At 43.4% G+C, this 26852-nt stretch overlaps 2 protein-coding genes across 2 annotated transcripts in view; both read left to right on the forward strand.

Annotated features, from left to right (window-relative positions):
- The window catches only part of LOC141284469 (GTPase IMAP family member 4-like), a 480107-nt gene that overhangs the window by 311597 nt on the left and 141658 nt on the right, over positions 1 to 26852 (forward strand). The gene's annotated exons all lie outside the window — the stretch shown is intronic.
- The window catches only part of LOC141330875 (E3 ubiquitin-protein ligase TRIM35-like), a 28815-nt gene continuing 21850 nt past the window's right edge, over positions 19888 to 26852 (forward strand). Inside the window, exon 1 of the mRNA XM_073835660.1 lies at positions 19888 to 20500. Coding sequence (XP_073691761.1) covers positions 20105 to 20500 — 396 coding nt within the window. The 5' untranslated portion in view covers positions 19888 to 20104. The remainder of the gene's footprint in view (positions 20501 to 26852) is intronic.

A 26852-nucleotide genomic window follows, 5' to 3' on the forward strand; every position in this document is an offset into this window, starting at 1 on the left:
CTGAACTGAACTGAAGGTGAAGGCTGTCAGTCGCTGCAGTTACATTGTTAGGCCAATAGATGGAGACAAGGATCTTTATAAGTAATACGCTTCCACTGTATTTTTCATGAAAATCCAACGTAGTGCTAGTATATATAAAAATCCACTACAATTTGATGTAAAGCACTGGTGGCACTCTTTTAAGCAATGAAATTATAAAACACTTCTGCTGTACTTTATCTGACTGCACTTCAAATCAGTTTAAGTCTAATTAGTGTATTTATATGAAGTGTACTTAAGTAGCACAATTGGGAAAAAGGAACTATAAAAAAGTGTACCAACATTGAAATAGTTTTAGTTTTAAAGAAACACACTGTTAAAAGTCCTCTGTATATTTTTTTGCAGTAGTACACTTTATTTCAAAGTACTTAAAATTAATTTAAATATCAGTGGTGTTTAGTACTTTTACAATTGCACAGGAGTACTACTGAAGTAGAAATATGCTTTAGTTAGTGTATTTATAGTGTATATGTAAAAAAAAAAAAAAAAAAGAAACAGAAATGTTTCTTGTATTTAAGTATTTTTACTGCATTCAAGTACACTTTATTTTTACCTGTGATGGTGGACAGAGTACAAGCCCTGTACTTAAGTTAGAGAAACACTAATAAAACATTACCTCAGTAAAAGAAAGGTTTCTAATGCAATACAAATAAAATAGACCTTTAATAGAGCTCAGTCTGACATTATTATGAATTATTAGGGGCATGTTTTCTGTAAATATCATATTACTCATGGACATTATATTTTTCACACGCATTTTAGAAGTTTTGTTAACTTGACTCGTAACTCAAATTCACATATGAATCATTTAATGTTATTTGTGAACGAGTTCAATAAAGAGAATCGGCTCAAAACAGACATCAGATCCTGTCTCCGAGAAGATCTTGATTTCTTTACTTTAAAATAGCAAGCAACAGCATGTTTTCCTGAAATGAAGTGGTGGACCATTAGGCCTTAGACCAGCTTAATTTAGCAAAACAATTGTAACCCATAACACCCGGATTTCTTATAAGTTGTTTATCAATGGACCAGTAAGCTCAGAAGTATAGATTCGTCCAAGGAGAGAGAATTTGCACAACAGTGAACAACTCAGACACCAGGTTTGAGGTAAGAATGAAAATTTTGTATTTTGACAGTGACCACAGAAATAAAAGATAATCAATGTTGTGTCTCACACTCAGTCTCAGTTTAGTTTGCATTCAACAGTAACGATTTATACCGTTTTCTTTCCTTACAGGGCGTTTTATAATATCTCTTGTCAAGGTAAGTTGATATTTCCCCTTTTTTTTTCTCTTTCTTTTTGTTAGTAGCTAATTCACTCAGCTGAATGTTAAAGTTGTTTGTGATTAAACCTATTATAAACCTTTTCCCTTATTTAACTGATTTGTTCTTAATTTACTTATTCAACACTTTAAACATGTACCCATAAACCTCAAGCAAAGTATTTGAAAGAATAAACTCCCAATAAACAAAAGTACATTCAATCTGAACACTTCAAATTTTACACAGAGTCCAATGCTCGTGATGAACACTCAGAATGATTCTTTGAAAAATCAATCAGTTCCTAATATTAGTCCAGGAATCCAGGAGTTGATGAAATCCACAAAGTCTATGCCGAAATAGGAAAAGTGATATGAAATTTCACTCCTACCATTCAAAGATGAATAAGTGCAATGTTGGTGTTCTTTCAAAACAGGAAGGTTCAAAGGATCCGGTTAACGGGTGCCGTTACGCACACAGAAGAGTGAGACGGTCCTCAATCCAGAAAGGGTTCACACTTCACTCAATTCGCATCCAGAGCAGACAATCAGCAGCTGAACATCAACAGACAAGGAAACTCATTCAAATGTGCATATGAAACAGGAAAACGTACTCGGTTACTAACGTAACCGCGGTTTTCTCTAGAAGAGGGAACGAGTACTGCGCGTAAGATATCTTACGCTAGGGGAAAATCCTTTTCCGCGAGATATTGAAGCCAAAAATTATCCTTAATTTTGTAATAATGTAAAACGCGTTGCAGCAGCATACAGACATAGGCGATACAGCTTGCGCGCCTATTGGCTGCTCTGCGGCAACTGCAGCAGCCTATCGAGCGAGGCCTGGCGTGACGCCAGATCCAATGGGGGCATTTCACGCCCACTGCGTCCCGTCCCGCCAAAATGGGCGTGGTCTAGGCCTATAAATATCGCTCGCAGGCAGCTATTATCTGTTTTTTCATCATCGAAGCAACCAGAGCGTGTGCGTGCACGGCAAGATACGCAGTACTTGTTCCCTCTTCTAGAGAGAACCGAGGTTACGTTAGTAACCGAGTACGTTCTCTTACGAGAGGTCTCTCGTACTGCGTAAGATATCTTACGCTAGGGGACCCAATGTAAAACGCCGTGCATGCTGAGATCTGACACAAAAGACCCAGGGGCGAAACCAGGGGTTCATATAGTGCACAATCATCTAGGGAACTCACAGGGAGTCCGGGAAGAGGGAGGGGCACATCCACACTCTTCCATGTAGTGTAGCGTCGCTCAGACGCTGAGTTCATCATACAGACAGGGCGGGGCACGGCCTGAACTGATGGGAAATATATATATATAGGTCTCTTACCAGTTTGCTGGTTAACTAGACCGACAGTAGCCTGGCCTGTAAGGCGGGAACTTCCAGGTTGTAAAACCTTATAAATGTAGACGGAGAGGCCCAGCCTGCCGCGGTACAAATGTCTTGCAGGGCAATCCCACTCGACCAGGCCCACGATGAGGCCACGCCCCTCGTGGAATGTGCTCTGACACCTAGCGGGCACTGCATGTCCTTGGAAGCATATGCCAGCGCAATAGCATCAACTATCCACCTGGATAGGCTCTGTTTCGACACGGACAGTCCCTTAGAACGCCCATAGAACGAAACAAAAAGCTGTTCCGTCTGCCTGAAAGCAGACGAGCGAGACACGTAAGCTCGTAATGCCCTGACTGGGCATAGGAGGCTCGCGTCTGTTTGAGTATGACTTTAGAGTCATTAGGTCCAAACTCCATGCACGTCGCGCCCACGGAGAGCGCGTGCAAGTCCCCTATTCACTTCACCGAAGCGAGAGCCAGCAGAAATACAGTCTTAAGAGACAGGTATTTCACATCAATCGTCTGCAAAGGCTCGAATGGTCCACCTTTCATGGCCTCTAGCACCATAGAAAGGTCCCACACGGGGACTGAGGGAGGTCTGGGAGGATTCAGTCTCCTAGCCCCCCTAAGGAAGCGGATGACTAAATCGTTCCTTCCTATTGACTGACCTAGCGTTGTCTTTGAGAAACTGTTATGGCCGCCACATAGACTTTGAGCGTGGACGGGGTTCTGCCCTTGTCCAGCAGCTCTTGTAAGAAGGAAAGCACCTCCGTCACACCACAGTTAATGGGTGACGAGCCGCGGGCTGTACACCAGCCCGAAAACACAGACCATTTTGAGGAGTAGAGCCGTCTCGTAGACGGAGCTCTAGCCTGCGTGATCGTGTTTAGCACTCCTTTAGGGAGCTCATCGTATATTCGCTGGTGGCCCAGGCATGAAGGGACCACAGCTCCGGATGAGGATGCCAAATCGAGCCACCGGCCTGAGAGAGAAGGTCTCTCCTCACTGGTATCGGCCACGGAGCGGTGCTCGTCAGCTGCATCAGCGCTGGGAACCGTTTTCCTTCACCCTCTCTATCACCTGACCAGACAGGGGGGGAAAGCATAGAGGCGACGGCGGGGCCATTCGTGGGCCAGCGCGTCCCTGCTCTTTGAGAAAAATTCCTGACAATGAGTGTTGTCCTGAGACGCAAACAGGTCTAGTTCCGCTCTGCCGAATTTCTTCCACAGTAGCTGTACTGTCTGTGGGTGCAGAGACCATTCGCCTGCCGGAACATTGTTCCTGGACAGTCAGCGAGCGCAGGTTGCGCTGAGCCCACACCAGGATGCGTTCTGCAAGCCTGTACAGGTTCCTGGACCTGAGACCGCCCTGGCGATTTATGTAAGACACCACTGACATGTTGTCCGATCGGACTAGTACGTGGCTTCCTTTTATTTGGGGACAGAAGCGCGTCAGCGCGTTCTCTACTGCCAGCATTTCGATGCAGTTGATGTGCAGGAGCTTTTCCCGTTCTGACCACTGGCCGAAAAACGGTCTGCACTCGAGCAGAGCTCCCCATCCCGAGGTGGATGCGTCCGTAGACACCACTTTTATCCTTGAGGAAGTCCCCAGGCTTACACCTGATTGGTACCAGTCGACTGCTTTCCACGGTTTCAGGGCTGTGACGCACTTCTGATTGACCGTGAGACGAAGTCGACCGGAAGCCCACGCTTAGCGTGGTACACGCGCTTTCAGCCAGAACTGCAGTGGGCGCATGCTGAGCAGACCCAGCTGGAGAACTGATGACGCTGAAGCCATGAGACCCAGCATTTTCTGAAATCTCTTGAGCGGGACGGACGCGCCGCAGTGGCTCTATTACCCCTTTGCTCAATAGTTTCGCCACTTCGGCTCGAAGTAGATGTGCTACTTCTGCTTGTATTGTGGTCTCGACGCGCGCTGTATAGCGGTGCGGGCGTCGGTGAAACTGTAGCGAATAGTCTCTTTTTATAATGTCCAGCACCCATTTCGAAACCCCGGGAAGCTTTTCCCATGCGTCTGCATGAATAGCTAGAGGTTGAATACGAAGCGTGCTCCGTTCGTTCAGTAACGGAGTGGTTTCAGTGTGCTGTGGCACAGAGCGCGTGCTCGTGACATTTGAGACATGGGGCACGCTGATAGCGGGAACTATCATGTCTGTGTGTGGATGTGGGGCAGCAGGCACATTTAACCCTTGTGTGGTTTTCGTATTTTTGTTACTCAGCCAGTGTTCATGGGTCTGGTGGACCCGCTAGAGTTTTGGCTTTCCAAATTAACACTATCAAACAATTTTATGTTAAATTACTCAACAAATGTTTACTTCATCCCAATTACAAGCCATATGAACAGCAAACATGGTTAATTTTTCCCCTTTACCTTTGTTAGATCACATTGATGAATTAATGTGCTTCTCGTTTTTTTTGACATTTTTTGACATCCATATTTCTTCACTTGCTGTCTGGTGGGCTTGCTCTGGTCCTGGAGCTGGCTGCTGATGGGGTACTCGTCTTCGTTTTGTTACTAAATGGTGCTCAACCTCATCCTCTTCTTCAAAGTCACTGTCAGACTCTGAATTTTCAGAAATGTGATCCTCATATTCTGAAACCTCTTCCTCGACATCATCATCAGAAGCTCCTCTCTCTTCCAAAATCAATTGCAAGGCCCTCGCAGCAGATAATCTTTTGGCCCTCTTGATCAGTTGTGATAATGAACCACACTGGCAAAGTCTTATTTATAGTATTATGCCCCTAATTTGCAGGTGGGACAGGGTATGAGAAAATAAAGTTCGGTTCCCGCAAGAGAGAGGATAAAATGTGCGTGAATGTAAGAGCAGACAGTGTTGATAGTTGAATTTTCAACAATGTTTCAACTTTATGCAGGAGCAGGAGGGGGAGGGGAAGAAAACAGCATCACCATAAAGGATGAAGACAGAGTGTAGGAACACTGGACCTACACTTTCAACACTTTTATTAGACCTGGGTCCAGTGGACCCGAACACCTTGTATGTAATGTAAATGCATCGGGGGAGGTACAGTATGCGGTCATTGAAAAATTTTTCGGATTTACATTATGTTCTTCACAGAAAATAAGCCAAAGCCAATGAATTTCAGGTTGAAAAAATAATTAATTGTTTAATTTTTCTTTTGAAAAAAAACTGAAAACGGGTCTCACAGACCCGAACACCATACAAGGGTTAACACACTCCAAACAACGTTCGCCTGCATAGAGCGAATGCACGCTGGTTTCGTTTTTACAGAAACCGTGTGATGTGCATAATGTGGTGTCTGTGGGCACTGTGAAGCGGGCATATTTACCACGTGTGAAGCGCAATCGTTCTGAGTCGATTTTATGTGCGCGGGACCTGTGTGACAGGCTGTGCTTGTGTGTAGTGATGGGCACTGGGCAGTGGGCATGCTTACTACACATGAGACACCATCGGCTGTGGCCGGGACACCAGAAAATACACTCTTTTGGGGATTTATCTGGGTAGCCGTGAGAACGGCTTTTGTGTACAGGCAAACGGGTGACAGAGCCGGTTTGTTGGCTGCAGAGAACACTGGAACAGTCACATTTTCTGGAACTGGACGAGCGAATAACTTTGGTGGGGGTCCGGCGACAGCGGGACTCGCACACCGTCGTTTTCCTAGCTTTGCTAGGATGGCTTTGGAGGCTCAGGCTTTAACACAATCCTAGGTCTCTGGCCGCGCCCGGCAGGACGGCGGCCGAAAGAGTGGGAACGCGGTCTCGCGCCTTGAGCACGGTGGTGCTGCGAAGCGGCAGCAGCGGACTGTGGCTGGGGCTGTGAGCTCTGAGCAGGCGGTTTCACATGACCGGCTGCAGAGCTGAGCGCTTCGGGAGGAAGTGCTTCATTGCCTGGGACGCTTTCTGTACCTCAGCGAATCTTTCTGTGAAATCTTTGACAGAAGATCCAAACAGGCCAGCGGGAGAAAACGGAGCGTCGAGGAACGCGGTGCGCTCAGACTCGGCCATTTCTGAAAGCGTCAGCCATAAATGCTTCTCCGTTACCGTGAGCGAGGCCATGTTGCGTCCAATGGCCTGTGCTGCGGACTTAGTAGCGCGGAGAGCGAGGTCCGTAGCACTCCTCAAGTCCGGCACGCAGATCGCTTCGGGCCCTTCCTCATCCAGCCTTCAGAGGAGGTCGGACTAGAAGATCTGCAGCGTGGCCATAGTGTGCAGCGCTGACGCGGCCTGCCCGGCGGTGGTATAATCGCGGCGGAGCAAACTCGATGTCTGGTGGCAAGCTTTGGAGGGCAGCGTTGACCTAGCCCGCCGTCCAGCGGAGGGCGGACATAAGTGAGCTGCTATTGCCTCTTCGACCGGCGGCAGAGAGAGGTATCCTCTGTTCTCGGCGCCGTCCACAGTAGAGAACGCCAAGGAAGAGGATGGGCGCACTCTCGCTGAGTGAGGGGCGCTCCAGGACTTAGCCAGTTCTTCATGAAGCTCAGGAAGAAAAGGCGCCGGTTTAGACGCATGCGCAGTGCGTTCCCCTTTCGGCAGCAAACAGCCGTCCAGCCGGTTGTGAGCGGGCTGCTCTCGTGAGGACCACTCGAGGCCCAGGCTCGCCGTTGCCTGTTTGAGTATCCTCATCAGTTCTGCCTCAATCGAAGCTCTCGTACCTGACGGAGCATGGGCAGGGGGAGCGAGGTCCACAGAGCTCGCCCAATCCTCACTGCCTGACGCCAGGATAGAGCAGGAATCCTCCTCCTCCATCATAGCCCCCTCGTCAGCGGCGTAGATGGAAGCGGCGGCAGACAGCGGCCACTTCACGTCCGGGACGGAGGCTGATGAGATCGGCAAAGCAGGCGGGCGAACCGGTGAGCTTTGTCGGCTGGTGGGAGGTTCCGGGGCCCGCTGGGCACGGTGCTTTTTACGGCGTGACACCGCGGCGGGCGGGGGAGCGACTTCAGTGAATACAGCCAGGCGAGTCCTCAGAGTCGCCATAGGCAACGGCTCGCAATGAGGGCAGCCGCCCTCAGCGAGCGCGTTCACTGCGTGCTCCTCACCCAGGCAGGAAACGCAGATGACATGGCGGTCCCCGTCGCTGAGTGTGACTCTACACGAGCCGCAGGAAGGCATCTTTAAAAAGACGCTTTGCTCTCCTGTGAACAGTGTGTATGGCAGCGGCGACACGCACTGTAGGTATGAAAGGATATGGGCGCCGGAAAGCGCAGCAGGAAGGCAAGGAAGGCGGCGTGGCCAGCAGCTTCAGTGACTCTGAGACGCTGAGATGCTTCCAGTCGACGGCGCGGCTCCTTCTCCAGCTCCAGCGATGCGTTTGCTTCGCTTGAAGGATGAAAAATCAGATAATAGCTGCCTGCGAGCGATATTTATAGGCCTAGACCACGCCCATTTTGGCGGGACGGGACGCAGTGGGCGCGAAATGCCCCCATTGGATCTGGCGTCACGCCAGGCCTCGCTCGATAGGCTGCTGCAGTTGCCGCAGAGCAGCCAATAGGCGCGCAAGCTGTATCGCCTATGTCTGTATGCTGCTGCAACGCGTTTAACATTATTACAAAATTAAGGATAATTTTTGGCTTCAATATCTCGCGGAAAAGGTTTTTCCCCTAGCGTAAGATATCTTACGCAGTACGAGAGACCTCTCGTAAGAGAACTCCCGATGGCAAACGGTGGACGATATATTTTCAGACGTGCTTTTTCTCTCAATCGTCTTTATCAACTTAATAGTTTATAAATTCACTTCTAAAGCACAGAATCCGCCGGAGCAGCAATGGACATCTGCTCCCATCTCAAGTTCACGAAGAAAAAGAAAGATCTAGAACGAAAATGCCGCGATAGCGGAGGACGTAATGACGTCATTCAAAACGCGATTTCATTGGATACTACTAGAATCCTAAATGTTTTACTTTTATTTAGATATATTCATAAATCGTTATTTTAATCACAGGCATATATTTATTCTGGCAGCATTTGTTATTTTTACTTTTGATCTTATTATTTGTTCTATTATTCTGTCTCTGCTACTACCCACTAGTAACCTGGGTTACACAATCATTTCAGAAACACTGCAAAATACAGGCTGTTTTTTTCTCTCTCTTCCTCTCTGTATATAATGAAGATTTTGTGAAAGTGTGCAGGTTTTCCAGTTCATGTAGCTTTGAACAACACATACACTGTAAAAAAAAAAAAAAAAAAAAAAAAAAAAAGTAAAATAACAGTCACATTTTTAATTTAAATAACAAGATTTTCTGTATTTTCTTGAGCTTTTAATATTCAATAAGGAACTTTACTTAAATATTGTGGAAAGTTATGTAAAAAACATGAAATTATCCATTTTGAACACTGCTTTAATAAAAATAATCAGCCATAAAACAGTGTTTTAATAATTTATTCACATATCTGCAAGAATATAAAATCTCAACTGCCAGAATATATCAATATTTTGTTCAGAACTGCAATTTACCCATATTCTTTGTTCAAAACTGCAACAATATACCAGCAGAAAGAGTATAGCACAACTACAGTCTAGCAAGTTTGTTCATAACTGTAGTATAACAATAAACCTTTGATCACAACTGCAACAATACTTCAATAATTTGTTTATAACAGCAACAATACACGTCAAGTCAAGTCACCTTTATTTATATAGCGCTTTTAACAATACAGATTGTGTCAAAGCAACTGCACAGTATTTAAACAGCACCATAGTGTGTAAGTAACGCATTATTGTAAACAATCAATTTTCAGTTAAAGTTCATCAATGAATTCAATGATATCATCGTCAGTTCAGTTCAATAGCATACGAGATCGCTGGAAAGTGTCCCCAACTAAGCAAGCCAGAGGCGACAGCGGCAAGGAACCAACACTCCACAGGTGACAGAAATGGAGAAAAAAACCTTGGGAGAAACCAGGCTCAGTCGGGGGACCAGTTCTCCTCTGGCCAGACGAAACCAGCAGTTTGTACCAATGTACGACTGTAGGGAACTCATCAGGTTCCTGTGGAGTAGCGCTGAGGTCTAGGTTGGCGATGTCTTCATTGATGATCCGTCTCTGGAGCTCATTTGGCGACCCCATCATCAGCGGTCCTCTGAGGGATGGGAATCCCGTGGCAGAAACAGAGAAACAAATAGAGAAATAATTAGCATAGCTGCTGTTCCAACCAAGCAAAAAATTATGTGTTTTGCCCAAGCTGAAGAATGTTGATGTGCATTTGATCAGATGTAACTGAAGTACAACGTCATGAGATACATTATGTGAATGCTTGGCTAAAGAGATGAGTCTTTAATCTAGATTTAAACATAGAGAGTGTGTCTGAACCCCGAACGTTATCAGGAAGGCTATTCCAGAGTTTGGGGAGCCAAATGTGAAGATACTCTCCCTCCTTTAGTGGACTTTGCTATCCTAGGTACTACTAAAAGTCCAGAGTTTTGCGACCTTAGGGAGCGTGAGGGATTGTAGCGTGGTAGGAGACTAGTTAGGTATGCAGGAGCTAAACCATTTAGGGCCTTATAGGTAAGAAGTAATATTTTGTAAGTGATACGGAACCTAATAGGTAGCCAGTGTAGAGACCGTAAAATTGGGGTAATATGATCATATTTTCTTGACCTGGTAAGGAGTCTAGCAGCTGCATTTTGGACTACCTGTAGCTTATTGAAGAAGCAGGACAACCACCTAGTAGTGCATTACAATAGTCCAGTCTAGACGTCATGAATGCATGAACTAACTTTTCTGCATCAGAAACAGGTAAGATGTTCCGTAGCTTGGCAATGTTTCTAAGATGGAAGAATGCTGTTTTTGTAACATGAGAAATATGATTTTCAAAAGACAGGTTGCTGTCTAATATAACACCCAGATTTTTGACTGTAGAGGAAATAACAGTACATCCGTCTAGTTGCAAATTGCAGTTTAAGGGATTCTGTGTATTGTTTTTGGTCCAATAAGTAATATATCGGTCTTATCTGAGTTTAATAGTAGAAAATTATTGGTCATCCAGTCTTTCACATTTTTAACACACTCTGTTAACTTTGCTAAGTTAGAAGTTTCATCTGGTCTTGTTGAGATATATAGTTGAGTATCATCAGCATAACAATGGAAACTAATCCCATATTTCCTAATAATATTACCAAGGGGTAACATGTAAATTGAAAATAGCAGAGGACCAAGGACAGATCCTTGTGGCACTCCATACTTTACCCTTGAATACCTGTATAGCTTTGTAATCGATCTATGAGTATGTCATGATCTATAGTGTCGAACGCAGCACTAAGATCAAGTAAAACTAGCAATGAGACGCAGCCTTGATCTGACGCAAGTAGCAAGTCATTTGTGATTTTTACAAGTGCAGTTTCTGTGCTATGATGGGGCCTGAAACCTGACTGAAATTCTTCAAAGAGATTTTTTCTTCTTTTTTTTTTTGCAAGAAGGAGCACAATTGAGCGGACACAACTTTTTATAAAATTTTAGACATAAATGGAAGATTAGAAATGGGTCTGTAATTTGCCAATTCACTAGGATCTAGCTGTGGTTTCTTAATTAGAGGTTTAATAACCGCTAATTTGAATGGTTTTGGGACATGACCTAAAGATAACGATGAGTTAACAATATTAAGAAGCGGCACTTCTGCTACAGGTAACAACTCTTTTAGTAATTTAGTGGGTACAGGATCTAATAGGCATGTTGTTGGTTTAGATGTGGAGATAAGTTTATTTAATTCTTCCTGTTCTATAGTTGTAAAGCACTGCAGTTTTTCTGGTGTAATGAATAATGCTAAAGTATCAGTTGCTGTAGTATCTCTATTTGTTATTGTATTTCTGATGTTGTCTATTTTATCAGTAAAGAAATTCATAAAGTCATTACTATTAAACTGTGCAGGAATATTCAGGTCAGGAGGTGTTTGGTTATTTGTTAATCTAGCCACTGTGCTAAATAAAAACCTTGGATTGTTTTGGTTTTTTTCTATGAGTTGGTGGATGTACTCAGCTCTAGCAGCTTTTAAAGCCTGTCTATAGCTGGACATACTGTTTTTTCATGCAATTCTAAAAACTTCTAAGTTAGTTTTTCTCCATTTACGCTCAAGTTTTCAAGTTTCTTTTTTGAGAGAATGGGTATTACTGTTGTACCATGGCACAGTATGTTTTTCTCTAACCTTTTTTAGCTTGATGGGGGCAACAGCTTCTGATGTATTAGAGAAGATAGTGCCTATGTTACTAGTCAATTTGTCTAGGTCATGTGTATTTATGGGTACGCAGAGCAGTTGAGATAAATCAGGCAGGTTATTTGTGAACCTATCTTTGGTAGCAGGAACAATAGTTCTGCCCAGACGATAGCGCGGAGCTATATAGTTAACATCATTAATACGCAGCATGCACGATACAAGTAAATGATCAGTAACATCATCGATTTGAGGTACGATATCTATATCAGTAAGATCAAGTCCGTGCGATATAATTAGATCTAGTGTATGATTAAAACGATGAGTGGGTCCGGTGACGTTTTGCTTGACTCCAAAAGAGTTTATCAGGTCAGTAAACGCAAGTCCTAACGCATCATTTGTATTACCAACATGAATGTTAAAATCCCCAGCAATTAACGCTTTATCAAAATTAACCAATAGGTCTGAGAGGAAATCTGCAAATTCTTTTAGGAAATCTGTATACGGCCCTGGAGGTCTATACACAGTAGCCAGAGCAAGAGATAGGAGAGATTTCTTTTGCATATCTGCCAGAGTAACATTAAGTAGAAGTACTTCAAATGAATCAAACCTGTACCCTGTTTTCTGAGTAACATTGAAAATATCACTATAAATTGTTGCAACACCACCGCCACGACCAATCTGACGAGGCTCATGCTTATAACAGTAGTTTGGTGGAGTAGACTCATTCAGACCAATATAATCGTTTGGTTTTAGCCAAGTGTTAGTCAAGCAGAGTACATCAAAACTATTATCTGTGATTATTTCATTTACAATAAGTGCTTTGGGTGCGAGTGATCTAATGTTTAGGAGCCCAAGCTTTAAAAGTTGTTTTTGTTCATTTATTGTGCATTTTTCTGGTCTAATCACGATTAGATTTGTTCTAGATCCTGCATAAAATTTTTGTTTTGACCTCACTATTCGAGGAACAGACACAGTCTTTATAGATTGGACAGCACCAATACTATCGTTTAAATGTGCATAACAAAAGCCATCATCGCAACTATTTGAAGATATGCTTACTAGTCAAATGGAGCGCAGCGTCCTGGAGATGTTGTCCGACAGCAGTTCTGCTCCGACTCTGCTGGGGTGCAGGCCATCAGCGCAGAAAAGCCTAGGGCGCTCCCAGAAAAGATTCCAATTATTAACAAAGAGCAGTTTCTGTTCTTTACACCATGACAACAACCATTCATTTAGAGCAAAAAGTCTACTGAACCTTTCGTGTCCACGTCGATACGTGGGAAGCGGTCCTGACACGATGATTCTCGTCGCAGGCGATGTGCTGCGTACCGTCTCGATCAGGCTCCCGAAATCCCTCTTCAGGACCTCCGTCTGCCACAGCCTGACGTCGTTCACCCCCGCGTGCAGGACGATCGCACCAATGCTCACATCGTCCTTCAGGATGGCAGGTATCTGTGAAGAGACATCAAGAACGCGAGCACCAGGAAAACAGCGAGTGTGCACTTTACCGTTATCTAAGTTAGCACGAACGTACCGGACGATGGAGTCTCCGACGATCACAGCGTCGCGTTCCGTCTCGCGGAGGGGAGCGAAGCGGTTCCGGGTGGAGATCTCGAAGACCGGAGGCGGCGGAGGCGGGGAGGTCCTCGCCCGGGGCCTGGCTCGCGTTTTCCGCTGCTGTGCACCCAGGGTCCGTGGAGTCCCGGCGCCGGAGTGAGTTCAGTCTGTCCAGTCGATCCGTCTCCAGTCAGCGGTGTGTGAGCCGTAAGTCTGTCAGCTGTCAGTCTGCAGGGTGTGTTTGCCGTCAGTTCGGAAGATCATCTGAGCCGACGGCTTTGAAGTTCACCTCCCGTCGTTCCTGCAGAGGAAACATTCATTAATTGTCTCATTGATATCTACAAACTTTTACAAATCTGAACTGTGATACTTACCTTTACTGCACGTCATCCTTCATCTGTTGATCTGCTATAAATAAATACTATTGATCTTCACTTACCTTGTTTGTCCGTCTGCTTCCTGTTATGTTCAACAAAAAACACATACAAACAGAGCTTCGGGTGAATGCTAGTTTACTCAATGAACTTCAGCGGCAACAAACCAGAATACGGTACAACTGCAAAGCCTGCGCATCAGCATGACTTTACGACAGTATTACTACAATACATAATAACAATGAAGAACTGGTTAGCAACCACAACATTTTCCCCCCTCCCACTAAGCTTAAGTATGAAATGTAGCTTCGAAATCCTGAAAATGTGCAGGACGTGCCCTTGTCCTGACAGGGCGAGCTGTCATAGAGGCATCTTGAGATCGTGGGCCCAGACAGCTTTCGGTTCTCCCATCCTGCCCGGCGACTCCATCAGGATCCAGATTTAGTGGAGGCAGAATGAAGTCCAGAGGTCGGTTCAGGTTTTTCTCCATAACAGAGGGGTTGGGCACTCTTCAAAGACAACTGGCATGCCAGCGAGATCCATTAGCTAGCTCAAAAGTGACTGGCCCAAGTTGGCGTTTGACCTGGAGGGGCTCAGACAGGAATGAGCTCAATTTATTGCTGCGATGCGGCCTACGGGCTCTTACCCAGTCCTGTACTCTGATCTTTGTGGGCCGAACATGATGCTTGCTGTCATACCTGGCTCTCATGTTGCGCTGATGTTGATGAACCCGTGCCCGAATCGAAGTGTTCACTGGGATCTGATTAGGTGGTTGCAGCCTGCTCACCGGTAATTCCAGCTCCCTGCCAAGCATGAGACAGGCAGGGGACACCCCAGTGGTGGCATGATGGGTAGCGCGATAATGCAGGAGGGTCTGGGAGAGAGCCGCCTTAAACGGAAAGCCTTGGGCAAGGTGTGCACGTATGCCATTTTTCAGACTTTGATTAAATCTTTCCACTCCACCGTTAGCTTGCGGATGGTAGAAAGCAGTGCGTATATGGACTATGCCCCTAGCAGCCAGGTATGATGAAAACTCACTGGAAACGAACTGCGGCCCATTGTCAGTGGTAATGGCCTGCGGGATTCCCCATCGGGAAAAGAGTTGCTCCAGGAAATCAACCATTGCGGAGGCTGTAACTGAGCCCATAGGTGCAACCTCGGGCCACTTTGAGTGGAGGTCATACACCACAACTAGAAACCGCTGATGGTGAGGAACAGAGGCGAGCTCCCCACAAATGTCCATCTGTAGATGCGCCCATGGCTTGGTGGGCCAGTCAACAGGTTGCAAAGGTGGTGGTGCTGGAGCACCTGTTTTACCACTTAGCAGGCAAGGTGCACAGTCACGCACAAGAGCTTCTAGCTCTCTGTCAATCCCTGGCCACCAAACTGAATCTCGGCACCTCTGCTTCAGTTTAACTATCCCCACGTGCCCCTCATGGGCCATTGCCAGCACCTGCCCCCTCAGAGACAGAGGAATGACTGCTCGGTGCCCCCGTGCAATGCATGACTCACCCCAACATGTCAGTTCTGCTCTGACTCGGGAGAAAGGTGTCAGGTCAGCGCTCAGCTGAGATGGCCAGCCGTTCTGAATGTAGGTGCAGAGGGTAACGAAGAGTGGGTCTTTGCAGACTCTCGCTTAAGTTCTTCAAGTGACACTGCAGTCTGTAAGGGCTCATACACTAACTGCACAAGGTCACTCTCTACATCTGACTCTGGCTGATTGGCTGTGCTAGCTGGATCCGCCGCTGAACGTGACAGGAAATCTGCAACCACATTGTCTTTTCCAGGAGTGAACAGCAGCTGGTAGTTGTACTGATTCAACCTGTCAGCCCATCTGTGCAGCCTGAGGGGCTTGTGGCCTGTTCCAGCAGAGGACATGAGGGAAGTAAGAGCCTGGTGGTCTGTTCTGAGAGTAAAGGATCGACCATATAAGTACATGTGCCAGCGCTCACATGCCCAAATGCACGCCAACGCCTCTCTCTCTCCCACTGAATATTTCTGTTCCACAGTACTCAGAGCCCGTGATGCAAAAGCAATAGGCCGTTCAATACCATCATGCAGCTGTGACAGGACTGCCCCAACTGCTACCGCTGATGCGTCACAGGTCACCAGGGTCGGACTGGAGAGATCAAAATGAGCTAGAGTTGGCGGTGACGTGAGAAGGTGTTTGAGTCGTCGAAAAGCCTGCTCACAATCTGCTGTCCATGCCCAGGGGGTGTTATGTTTGAGCAGCTGTCGCAGAGGGGCAGTGATTTCAGAATACTGGGGTAAGAACCTGAGATAGTAAGCAGTCATGCCGAGGAAGGATGCAATCTGTCCAGCTGAGGTTGGCACTGGAAGGTCGAGAATGGCTTTGACGTTGGACTGCAATGGTGTGATACCTGAACTGGACACCCGAAGACCTACAAAGTCTATTGCTGGGACAGCAAACACACATTTTTCTGTGTTCAACGTTAGATTGTGTCTAGACAGAGCTGTGAACACCCGTCTGAGGCATTCGTCATGGGTCGCCATGTCCTTTCCATGCACCACAATATCATCCAAGTACACAGCTGTACCAGGGAGCCCAGCTAGGACAGTAGCCATGATTTTCTGAAAGCAACTAGGTGCCGAACTTAGGCCAAAAGGAATCCTCTTAAAACGGAACAACCCCATGTGAGTCACGAATGCAGTCAGGTTTCTGCTGTCCTCATGCAGGGGTATTTGCATGTAACCTTGCCTAAGATCCAGCTTTGTGAACACTGAGGAGCCATAAAAGAGTGTTGTGAGTTCCTCAACTGTCGGCAATGGGTATTTGTCTGGCACCACAGCCTTGTTAGGCCCCCGAAGGTCAACGCAGAGACGTATGCCCCCAGACCGCTTTTGCACAATCACAAGATTTGAGACCCAAGGGGAAGCATCAATGGGCTCAATGAGGTCTAAAGCTAGCATTCCCTGTAGTTCAGTGGTGATCTTGTCACGCATGGCTAGAGGCACTCGTCGCAGTGGCTGGATTACAGGTGGTACATCTGGGTTAAGCAGGGGTTTGTGGGCAAAAACAGAGAGGCAGCCTAAACCACCAAATAGATCGGGAAACTGTGTTTGCCATGGAGAGTCTACCTGAAGGATGGTTGCACCACTGTTGTCATGCAGAGAAAAGTCAAGGCTAAGGAACAGATCAAGACCCAGGATATTAGCTCCCTGCTGAGTTATGTAGAATGGAAATTCTGGTAGACATTTTCTTCCATAACGTACTGGCAGTTTGACCACTCCAGTCACTGCAATGCTGGCTTGGCCATAACCACAGAGCTTCAGATTTGATGGTTGCAATTCAACATCAGAGAAAAATTTCTTGTAGGTGGCCATATTAAGCAAAGACACTTTAGCTCCTGTGTCAAGAAGCAGCGGAATGCAACAGTCCTTGAGCTGCACACCACATGTAGAAAAAGTGACTGAGTGAGGACCAACTGTATGAATTACTGCTGGTGAAGACTGTGAACTGGACTTTGATCTGCACCACCTTGCAAAGTGATTAAGCTTACCACAATGTCTACACTTTTGACCAAAAGCTGGGCAGTCTGGGGACCTGTTGGCATGACGAATGGAGCCACAGTTGCCACATTTCCGTCTTTGTTGACTTGACTGAGGCTGAGTTTGCTGGATGATTGCACCTGCAGGCTGGAACTCCTCATCCACGACTGCATTTGCAGGTACAGAGGTGACATCAGTTTTAGCTGCATTAGTCTCTGCAATTTTAGCTGCACACTGTGTAGCTTCTTCAATTTGGAGCGCAAGAGTGAGAGCTTTATCCAAAGTAAGCCTATCATCTTCCATAAGCAGCCTCTCTCTGACCCGTGCACTATTTGTTTTTTCAATAAGTTGGTCTCTTATTAATTCGTCACGAAGAGAACCGAATTTGCATGGCTCAGCAAGGCTTTTTAAATCAGCGACAAACTGACTGGCTGACTCACCCGATCGCTGGCATCTTTGTCTGAAATTAAGTCGTTTCAACAGCACGCTATGAGTCTTTTGAAAATGCCCTTTTAGTCGTGCAACAGCGTCAGAGTATGTATTTGCAGTGCCGAGCGTCTGGAAGATCCGTAATCCCTCAGCGCCGAGACAGTGGAGGAGAAGTGCGCGCTTTCTCCCGTCTGCGACATCATCCAAGCCCGCGGCTACAAGGTACGTCTGAAACGCCACATACCAGCGCTCCCACGGCACGACAGGTTCACCAGCGTGGGGCAGAAATGGCTCAGGAGGAGGCAGAGATAAAGCCATCTTCGTCGCCAAATGTTATGTTCAACAAAAAACACATACAAACAGAGCTTCGGGTGAATGCTAGTTTACTCAATGAACTTCAGCGGCAACAAACCAGAATACGGTACAACTGCAAAGCCTGCGCATCAGCATGACTTTACGACAGTATTACTACAACACATAATAACAATGAAGAACTGGTTAGCAACCACAACACTTCCCTAACATAGACACAGCAATAAACGGAATTCAGTGGAATTTCCCTCAATTGAATTCCACTTCCTGTAATTCCAATTCAATTCCAACTCTGTTTTGTGTAATTGTTGTTGAATTCCAATTCCAATTCCTTTTTTGAATTGGAATTGTTGAGTTCATTCCTGAATTGAACCCAACCCTGGTGTTCACTCATCTTCAACCTGGCACGTTCGGATTGAGAATCCACCCAGCATCTGTATTGAGTTTGCTCATATAACTTTACATTTCATATGAACTGTTGAACTAAAACATTAGGAGGAGAGGTGGGGAATATATTTGTCGAAATACAAGCAAAAATAGACTTGAACTAATATTCTAGAACCAAATTTAAGTGACAAAAAGTGTAAATTTAAGTGACTGAGACAGCACCAGTTTAAAAAAAAAAAAAACCACGTCCGGACTGAGAATCCGCTCAGTATCCGTAATGAGTCCGCTAACTGACAGTACGCGGTCAGGAGGCGGGGCATATTCTGGGCGAATGGCCAAACAGAGTCTGACAGTACAGCAGAGTCTGTTGCTATCAGGGTAGTCTGTTGGATTGGAGCACATGAGCCAGCCTTCACCACTGTTCCTTTCTTAGATCACTTTTGGATCACCAGTTTTGGAGAAGCTCTGACTCAGTCGTCCAGTCATCACAATTTTGCCCTTGTCAAACGTCAAACACATTCAAATCTTTACGCTTGCCCATTTTTCCTGCTTTTAACACATCAACTTTGAGGACAAAATGTTCACTTGCTGCCTAATATATCTCACCGACTAATACACTCTTTAAAATAAAGATGCTTTAAAAGGTTTTTCACAGCGATGCCATAGAAGAACCATTTTTTGTTCCGCAAAGAACCATTCAGTCAATGGTTCTTTAAGGAACCATCTCTTTCTTACCTTTTTATAATCTGAAGAACCTTCTTTTGCCATGAAGAACATTTGTGAAACAGAATTGTTCTTCAGATGTTAAAGGAACCATTTAGAAAAGAAAAGGTTCTTCTATGGCATCGTGAAGCACCTTAAATTTTAAGAGTGTAGGTGCCGTGATGAAGAGATAATCAGCGTTATTCACTTCAGCTGTCAGTGCTCATAATGTTATGCCTGATTTGTGTATAGTATACAATAAACACATTTAAAATATATTAGCAAATATAATCTTGGACAACACCTCAAGTTATATGAAAACCTTTATTTTAGATGTGCTTAAGTGTATTAGTCAATACATAAAAATGAATGTACTTCTTTACAGCATGACTAAATTATTTAAAATGCACATTTAAGTTAAACTTAGATATTACTACAAAGTGTATATTTAAAAAGTGCACATAAGAAACCGTGATGAAAGCGTATTCTTTTTAGTTATACTTAAGTGGCCTTTAATTTTAATAGTAGGCTATATTATCCACATGTTTGTACATATATACTTCATTATATATGTCTCCAGCAGACAATACAATTACAAATATGTGAAACTGAACCACAAAGCCAGTTTTAAGTAGCACAGGTATATTTGTAGCAATAGCCAAAAATACACTGTATTAGTCAAAATTATACATTTTATTAAGGTATTAAGTAAAGATACTTTGTCGATATATCAGATTTCCATATATCTGACCTGTTTGAACACACCCAAAGGTTATCAGAAACTCCTCCCTCCCTCACTCGACTCAACACACTCAAAACCAGGAAGAGACTCACTATTTTCCGGTTTGTCGTTCTCTCTTCTGTGTTTACTAAAGAAAACAAAGAATCAGTGAAGAACAAAGAGAAACACTTTAAGGATATTTTGGGGATGTTTTCTTTTGAACAGACAGCAGATCTTTGTGAATTATTTTATTTGATTTGTAATTCATTTTTGTTGTTCAGAAAGTGAAAGTAAAGTTTAGACTGCTGGAGCTCAAACTGTGAAAATGGATTCACTATCTGTAGAAGAGTTTTCTTGTCCCGTGTGCTGTGAAATCTTCAAGAATCCTGTTGTTTTATCATGTAGTCACAGTGTCTGTAAAGAGTGTCTTCAACAGTTCTGGAGAATCAAGAAAACTCAGGAGTGTCCTGTCTGCAGGAGAAGATCCTCAAAAGAAGATCCTCCTCGTAATCTTGCGTTAAAAAACTTGTGTGAGTCTTTCCTGAAGCAGAGAAATGAGAGGAGTTCATCAGGATCTGAGGAGATCTGCAGTTTACACAGTGAGAAACTCAAACTCTTCTGTCTGGAGGACAAACAGCCGCTGTGTTTAGTGTGTGTTAATTCACAAAAACATGTCAATCACACATTCAGACCAATTGATGAAGTTGTCCCATCATATAAGGTAAGAGAGATTAGTTTTTTAACTTCATGATGTTGAAAAGTCCTATTTAAGATTTGATCGAACAGGACTGCAGTGATCTGAACCCCATTATCAATGCAGTTTCACAGATTTGGGGAATCAGTAACTATGGGGGCTGTAATGTATGTAACAACCACGTGTGCAACAACAAGACCTGAATGGACACAAAACAGGAAAAGAAAGATCGCAAAAAGAGCGTGTGAGTTACATGAACGAGAGAGAAAGCTAATTAATGTGTAACGCTAAACTGCAAACGAGCAAAAATGTAAATGATTGGAACAATCGCCGCATTTGATAGTAATGCCGAGGATTGGGGAACTTATGTGGAAAGAGTGGCCGTTGCAGATGATAAGAAAGTGGCCGTTTTACTGAGCGTGATGGGAACAAAGACGCATTGACTGCATAGTTTGTTAACCCCTGAAAAGCCAGCGGATAAAACATTCCAGTAAATAGTGGACATTTTAACTGAACAGTTGAACCCCAAAACTCTTTTGCGGAAAGATTCAGATTCCATAAACGTAACCAAGCTAAAGGAGAAAGCATTTCTGAATACATAGCTTAACTATGCCGATTGTCAGAACATTGTCAATTCGGAGCTGGACTGGCAGATGCATTAAGAGACAGGCTTGTGTGTGGAATGCACAATGAAAGCACACAAAAAAGACTGTTAACAGAAAAAGACTTGACACTCGATCGTGCACTGAACATAGCAATATCCATGGAGACCAGGCACGTGCACACATAGACATCAAAGGGGGCTTGAGTACCTGCCCTTTTTATTCCTGGAGACAAAGTGCCCTTTTTTCTGGGGTGCTTTTTTTTTTTTTTTATAATATATGTTCCTGTTTGCGCACAGCTTCCCTGTCAAACAAATATATTTATTGAAGAATAGTATATCTAAATATCAGGTCAGGAGTTCTGAAGCGCCCATCCCCCCACCCCCGCGCAGCGGCGCACATCATATCCATAGGGACCATGTGACGTCACTGTGCTTTATCGCCGCCATTTTTGTGTCCGCGCTACCTATTTCAGTCTATGGTCACAGCAGCCACAACTACCAGAGGAAGATCAACAAAACTCCCAGAATGTTCAGAACAAGGATACAATATGCCCGGGATCTGTTATTCTGTTAGCTGTAACAACAATCATCAGAAAAAAACCTAACTACAGTTTTATTCGATCTCAGCAGTGCTTGAAGTGGGTCGGTATGCATACAGTATAGCCTTTAGTGTACCGGTGTCATTCACGCAGGTGCTTTTCACAGCAAGGGTGTTTTTTTCGGCACAACAAGTGTAGTGGAATAATAATTAATTATTGAATAAGATTGTGAATCAGTACATTATAACCAAAATAATGCCTTAAAATGAAAAGAAGCATTTTTTTGCGATTACATCATTTTGAACCGATCAACTCGTGAGTCCAAAGATTTAGTAAACAAGAAAGCAATCGAACAGCAAGTTCAAAACAGTGCTAATGCAGAGAATAGTGACTTACAGTACATCCAGATGCCGTAAATTATTTGTTTCAGTGTGTATTTGGCTTAAGAGCAAGAGTGTTTTATAGTTGAATGTGTTTTAGATTATGCGGTGTTTAGTGAATTATGAAAATTAAATAATAAACGCTAAACTGTTGTACTACATAGCGTTCGTCATTGCAACGCCTGCAGTAAAGTATATACATGTAAAAATGTTCTCAAAAATAATCATATTTGTTTTGCTAAAACTATTTATGTACAATTACTCTAAAAATTATTTGTCATACAAAAATGGCACACAAGTTACACACAAACCATCGTCCCGAGTAAATGGTACCATTGTGAATCGTGACTGGCTGCACAAGTGGTGTAATAAACTAAACTAAAATGTTATTGCAGCCATATAGCTTGAATGAATACAAATGCATATTTTAAATAAAGAAATCTCATGCTTTTGGTGCTTGAATTTGTGCTTCAATAATGAGATCCAGGTTTAGGAATACACAAGACGTGAAAGACGTCTTCCCTCAGGTATATTCTATGTTTTCTTGGCTTGCTGGATGTTGGGCTTATGCTCAATAATCACTTTTTTTTTTTTTGCATTCGCCAAAATTAATTTGCCGAAATCTAAGCGCGGACTGTAAGGGAATTAGTGCCGTCAGCGCGAGTCCTGTTCGCTGTGAAGTAGTGACCAGGATTCTTCAAGGTCTTAAAGCCTTCATCGAGCGACTACGTTCACAATAATTTACACTTTTTGTCCTAAACATACAATCAAGTCAAATACACAGTGTGGGAAGTAGTAGTAAAAAGTAATTTCTTATTTCAATTTATTATTAAATCTCATTTAGATGCGCTGTGTCTGTTGTCATATCGGACACAAATATGGCGGCGAGCATAGCGGAAGTGACGTCTTTGGTACCTATGAATACACACACACCTGCAGGCAGCAGCAGCCCCTCCCAGCAGTGTTTTTCTTGGCTTGTGCTGAGGTGAGTGGAGTTGGTGATAAACAAAAGATTAAACTACCAGTGCCTCGAATAAGGCTCGAATTTACTGCTGATTAGCCAAAGACAAATATATAGTTAACCTGTGTTTTGCTAGCATGCATGCCTCATGAGCTACTAGACTAGCTAATGTGTAAGGGATAATCGCTATACATTATCCCGCTTATTACATGGCTACCTACCAAATAAATAATTATTTTGACACAAAATATTAAAAGGGAGTTTATTGATTTAAGCCCGATTGTATTGCTTCCGCTAAAGAAAATAATACACTCCGTCTCTACGGTTAGAATCCTGTGAGTCCATAGCAACGCTCTGTTTTTCATGGCAATGGTCTGTTATACTCCGCACAGCGGTCTTTTATCAAGAAATAACAGACTGCATTCTACATTGGAATTCAACCAAGCCATCATGTAATAAAATAAGTTAGTAATAAAACACACCCCTCTGCTTGATGCAGTTATTTTGGTTATTCTAATCTAAATATATACTTGAAACTAGTAGCATAGAAAATGTTTTCAAAACATGCACATTGTGGAATGGTTTCCTTTGCTGCTCTATAAACCTAGTGAATACTAAGGAGACCATGGTTTCTGTGTGAACTGATTATTTTATAGACATCTTTTGAAAATTAAACAATTGCATGAGTTTGAGGAAGATAAAATTAATTAATTAATTATTTTAAATTATTTTTTAAAGGAAGTCAGTGTTGCGTTAATATATATACTTTTTTGTTTAAAAAAAAAAAAAAAAAAATGTAATTATGAGAAGTGCCCTTTATTTCACTTGAGCCCCTGCCCCTCAAAATGTCTGTGCACGTCCCTGATGGAGACTGCAGCAAATGATCCATTGGAATTACAACAAAAAACAATGGAATGTGCAACAAATAAATTGTCACTGAAATCAGAAAGAAAACAAAAATGCTATCGCTGCAGAAAAATGTCTCATGATGTGAATGACTGCTGGTTCAAGGATAAAGAGTGCAGGAGATGCCATAAAAAGGGGCAGTACAGTATTCCCTGCCACGCATTGAAGACATTTCTGCATCCTTGTCTGGTGGAGAACACTTCTCAAAAATTGACCTGGCCCAAGCTTACCTCCAAATGGAGATGGACAAGCAATCCAAGAAATTCTAGACCATCAACACACATAAAGGGCTCTATCAGTACAACCGCCTTGTTTTTGGAATTGCCTCAGCCCCTGCGTTGTGGCAGAGAGCAATGGACCAGGTGTTGCAGGGTATTCTGCCCCTACTAAGATGGCTGCCAAAGTGCTTTTGCCTGACTAGCTTGGCAGATAGCTAACAGGTTCCTCCAAGAAAGACTCAGATGCCATGTTTCGATTGAGTGTAATTTACTTGAAGGAAGCACTGTAAAAGTGAACATACAAATAAAGAAAATGTCAAATAATGTGTCTTGAGTATCACAATTCAATTGTTACATTCGGATTTAACATGTTGTTTCCCATATTAAATAATCAAACAAATCAACTTGCAACTCTGACCTTTGTAAATACAATTTCTGCATATATGTCTCTTTAAATTGCACTTCACTCTATTAATAAAGAAAAATATCAAACTAAATACTCACAGACATATATTATCAAGGCTTCTGTAACATCAAAGCGCATAACAGAGGAATACAATGCTCATTGAATCTTCCCCGATGTAACACTAATTACGGCAACTCTATGTAGACAAACTTAAAGTGCATATTGCAGGTTAGAGACTCCGATGAATTGATGAATAGAAAAATAATGTAGGAACCAGATTTTCTTTAAAATATACTTCAAAATACGCTATTAAGGCTTCTAGAGACGTTTTTGTGAGAGAATTTTACTTCCGCATCTGAAAAACTGGCAAACCGGTAGTGACGTAACGAGAGGGAGAGCGGTCAATGTAAACCATAGGAAAACAATGGATCGCAATGACTGTTCGGACGCAGAGAACATTTAAAATGTTTATTTACACTTGTATGACGAACCACACACACAAATATGAGCCTGCGATGTGGCCAAGAGAGCAGGGACATGCCAGGATTAAACAGAACAACGATCAGAGGAGACAAATTAAGTTGTGGTGTGAGGAGAACAGGGCAGGTGTCTGTGAGAGATCAGTGTTAGCTGACGATATCTAATCGGGCAAAATCATAGCATTTGTCATTTAAAAGTATTGAATTCTACTTACCAGTAACACAAACGAATGATCGTTGATCAAGCGTGTCATACTCATTAATATCCGACGCTAACGTTACGTGATATGCGGGTTCTTATTACCGCGAGCGCGAGAGAGATAAACACCTTTTTGTTTTATTATATGCTTATATGGGAAATACCCCCAAACTTGATGTGCTGTATCTGACTCTGCACCCAGGCTTTGAGGCTTGCTGTCTGAAATCAAAATAGGTTCTACATACAGCTTAAATGCATCTCCAGGCCAGCAGACATGAGTAAGTTTATGGTAGAGATAATTTATTACTCTGAGCTAAATACTTGTACGTACAAATAAACAGTAAAATTTAATCTCAATTACAGTTTGACTATATTTAGGTGACAAATACATGTACAGTAAAACTTTTTGATGCCATTGGTATAAGACAATTAATATTGACAGCATACAGTCAAGTTGTCTGCTGGTATTCATCAGGAAGCCCTTACCTGCATGTGTTGTGTCAGCTATTAGACAGTTTACAGAGGAAGGATTACTTTATAAAGGTTTTGAATGGCCCCATTTTGGTGACAAACAATAAAAAATAATCACAATCACAAATTGTCTTACTGTATACATTTTTTATATGAAGTGTACAACATATATATATCAAGCAGATCTGCATTTGGGGCTAATTCAATTCAGTTTCATTTATACAGCAATAAATCATAAATATTATTTCATAGTACTGTTAATACCCAACTTAAAACACAACATTGCAACTGTTAATATATACATGTAGATGTACAAAACATATACTACTGAAAGAAAAATATTTTCAGTGTGGGTATCACACTAATGTGTTATTTTAGAGGTGGTTAATAACAGCTGGCTCCACTGCTTCAGATCTTCACACAGCCTCATGTCTTGCAATGTCTCCCAAAGCCCTATAAACACAACACATGACAATAAATTACAAATTAGCTGTGCAAACAATGTGACCAAGCTGTGACTTGATGATTATAATATTAACAAACTGAGGGTAACTGACCAGTAATGCCTTCTCCCACCGTTTTTACACGGTTCTTAAAATGATATTGCTAATGCTTACAAGCTAGCTACGGTGCTTTACAAAAACTTTTACACATCTCGTTGTCTCATTATTTAAATAAATATGTTCACGGATTTGGTATTTAGGAGAAGTTATGAGAAGAAAAACAAACTTACGGTGCAGTTCACGTTTTCGTCGAGCTGCATCTCTGACGGCTTCGGACGAACCACAGTCTGACAGCGGACCCGATGAAGCTGCTGTGTACACCGAAGGAACTGCACCGGCTCTGAGCCTCACTTGGTTCTTGCTTCAGCATCTCATGTTGAACTGCATCATATCGCCGGGATGATAATCCTCCAGTGTAAAGTGAACGCGTTTTTCGAAGCAGATGCATTAGTATAGGCCAGCCACTTCACCCGCACAAACGCACCCATATACGGAAGATAGCACCGTTCTTTTTATTGTAAGTAAACCCGTGGACACGATGTCCTGACAGGCTGGAGTTTGTGCAGCCTCCATAAACACAATAATTTACCATGACGATGATCAATTGAAATTAAAAATAACTACCGAAAACACACTAACTCAGGACTGCTCCTACTGAATAGCAACAGAGCTTGGCGAACGACTCCCTCTCGTGACGTCATATGACGCGGTGT

The sequence above is a fragment of the Garra rufa genome, chromosome 1 (genome assembly GCF_049309525.1).
Source record: "Garra rufa chromosome 1, GarRuf1.0, whole genome shotgun sequence".
Classification (NCBI taxonomy): Eukaryota; Metazoa; Chordata; class Actinopteri; order Cypriniformes; family Cyprinidae; genus Garra; species Garra rufa.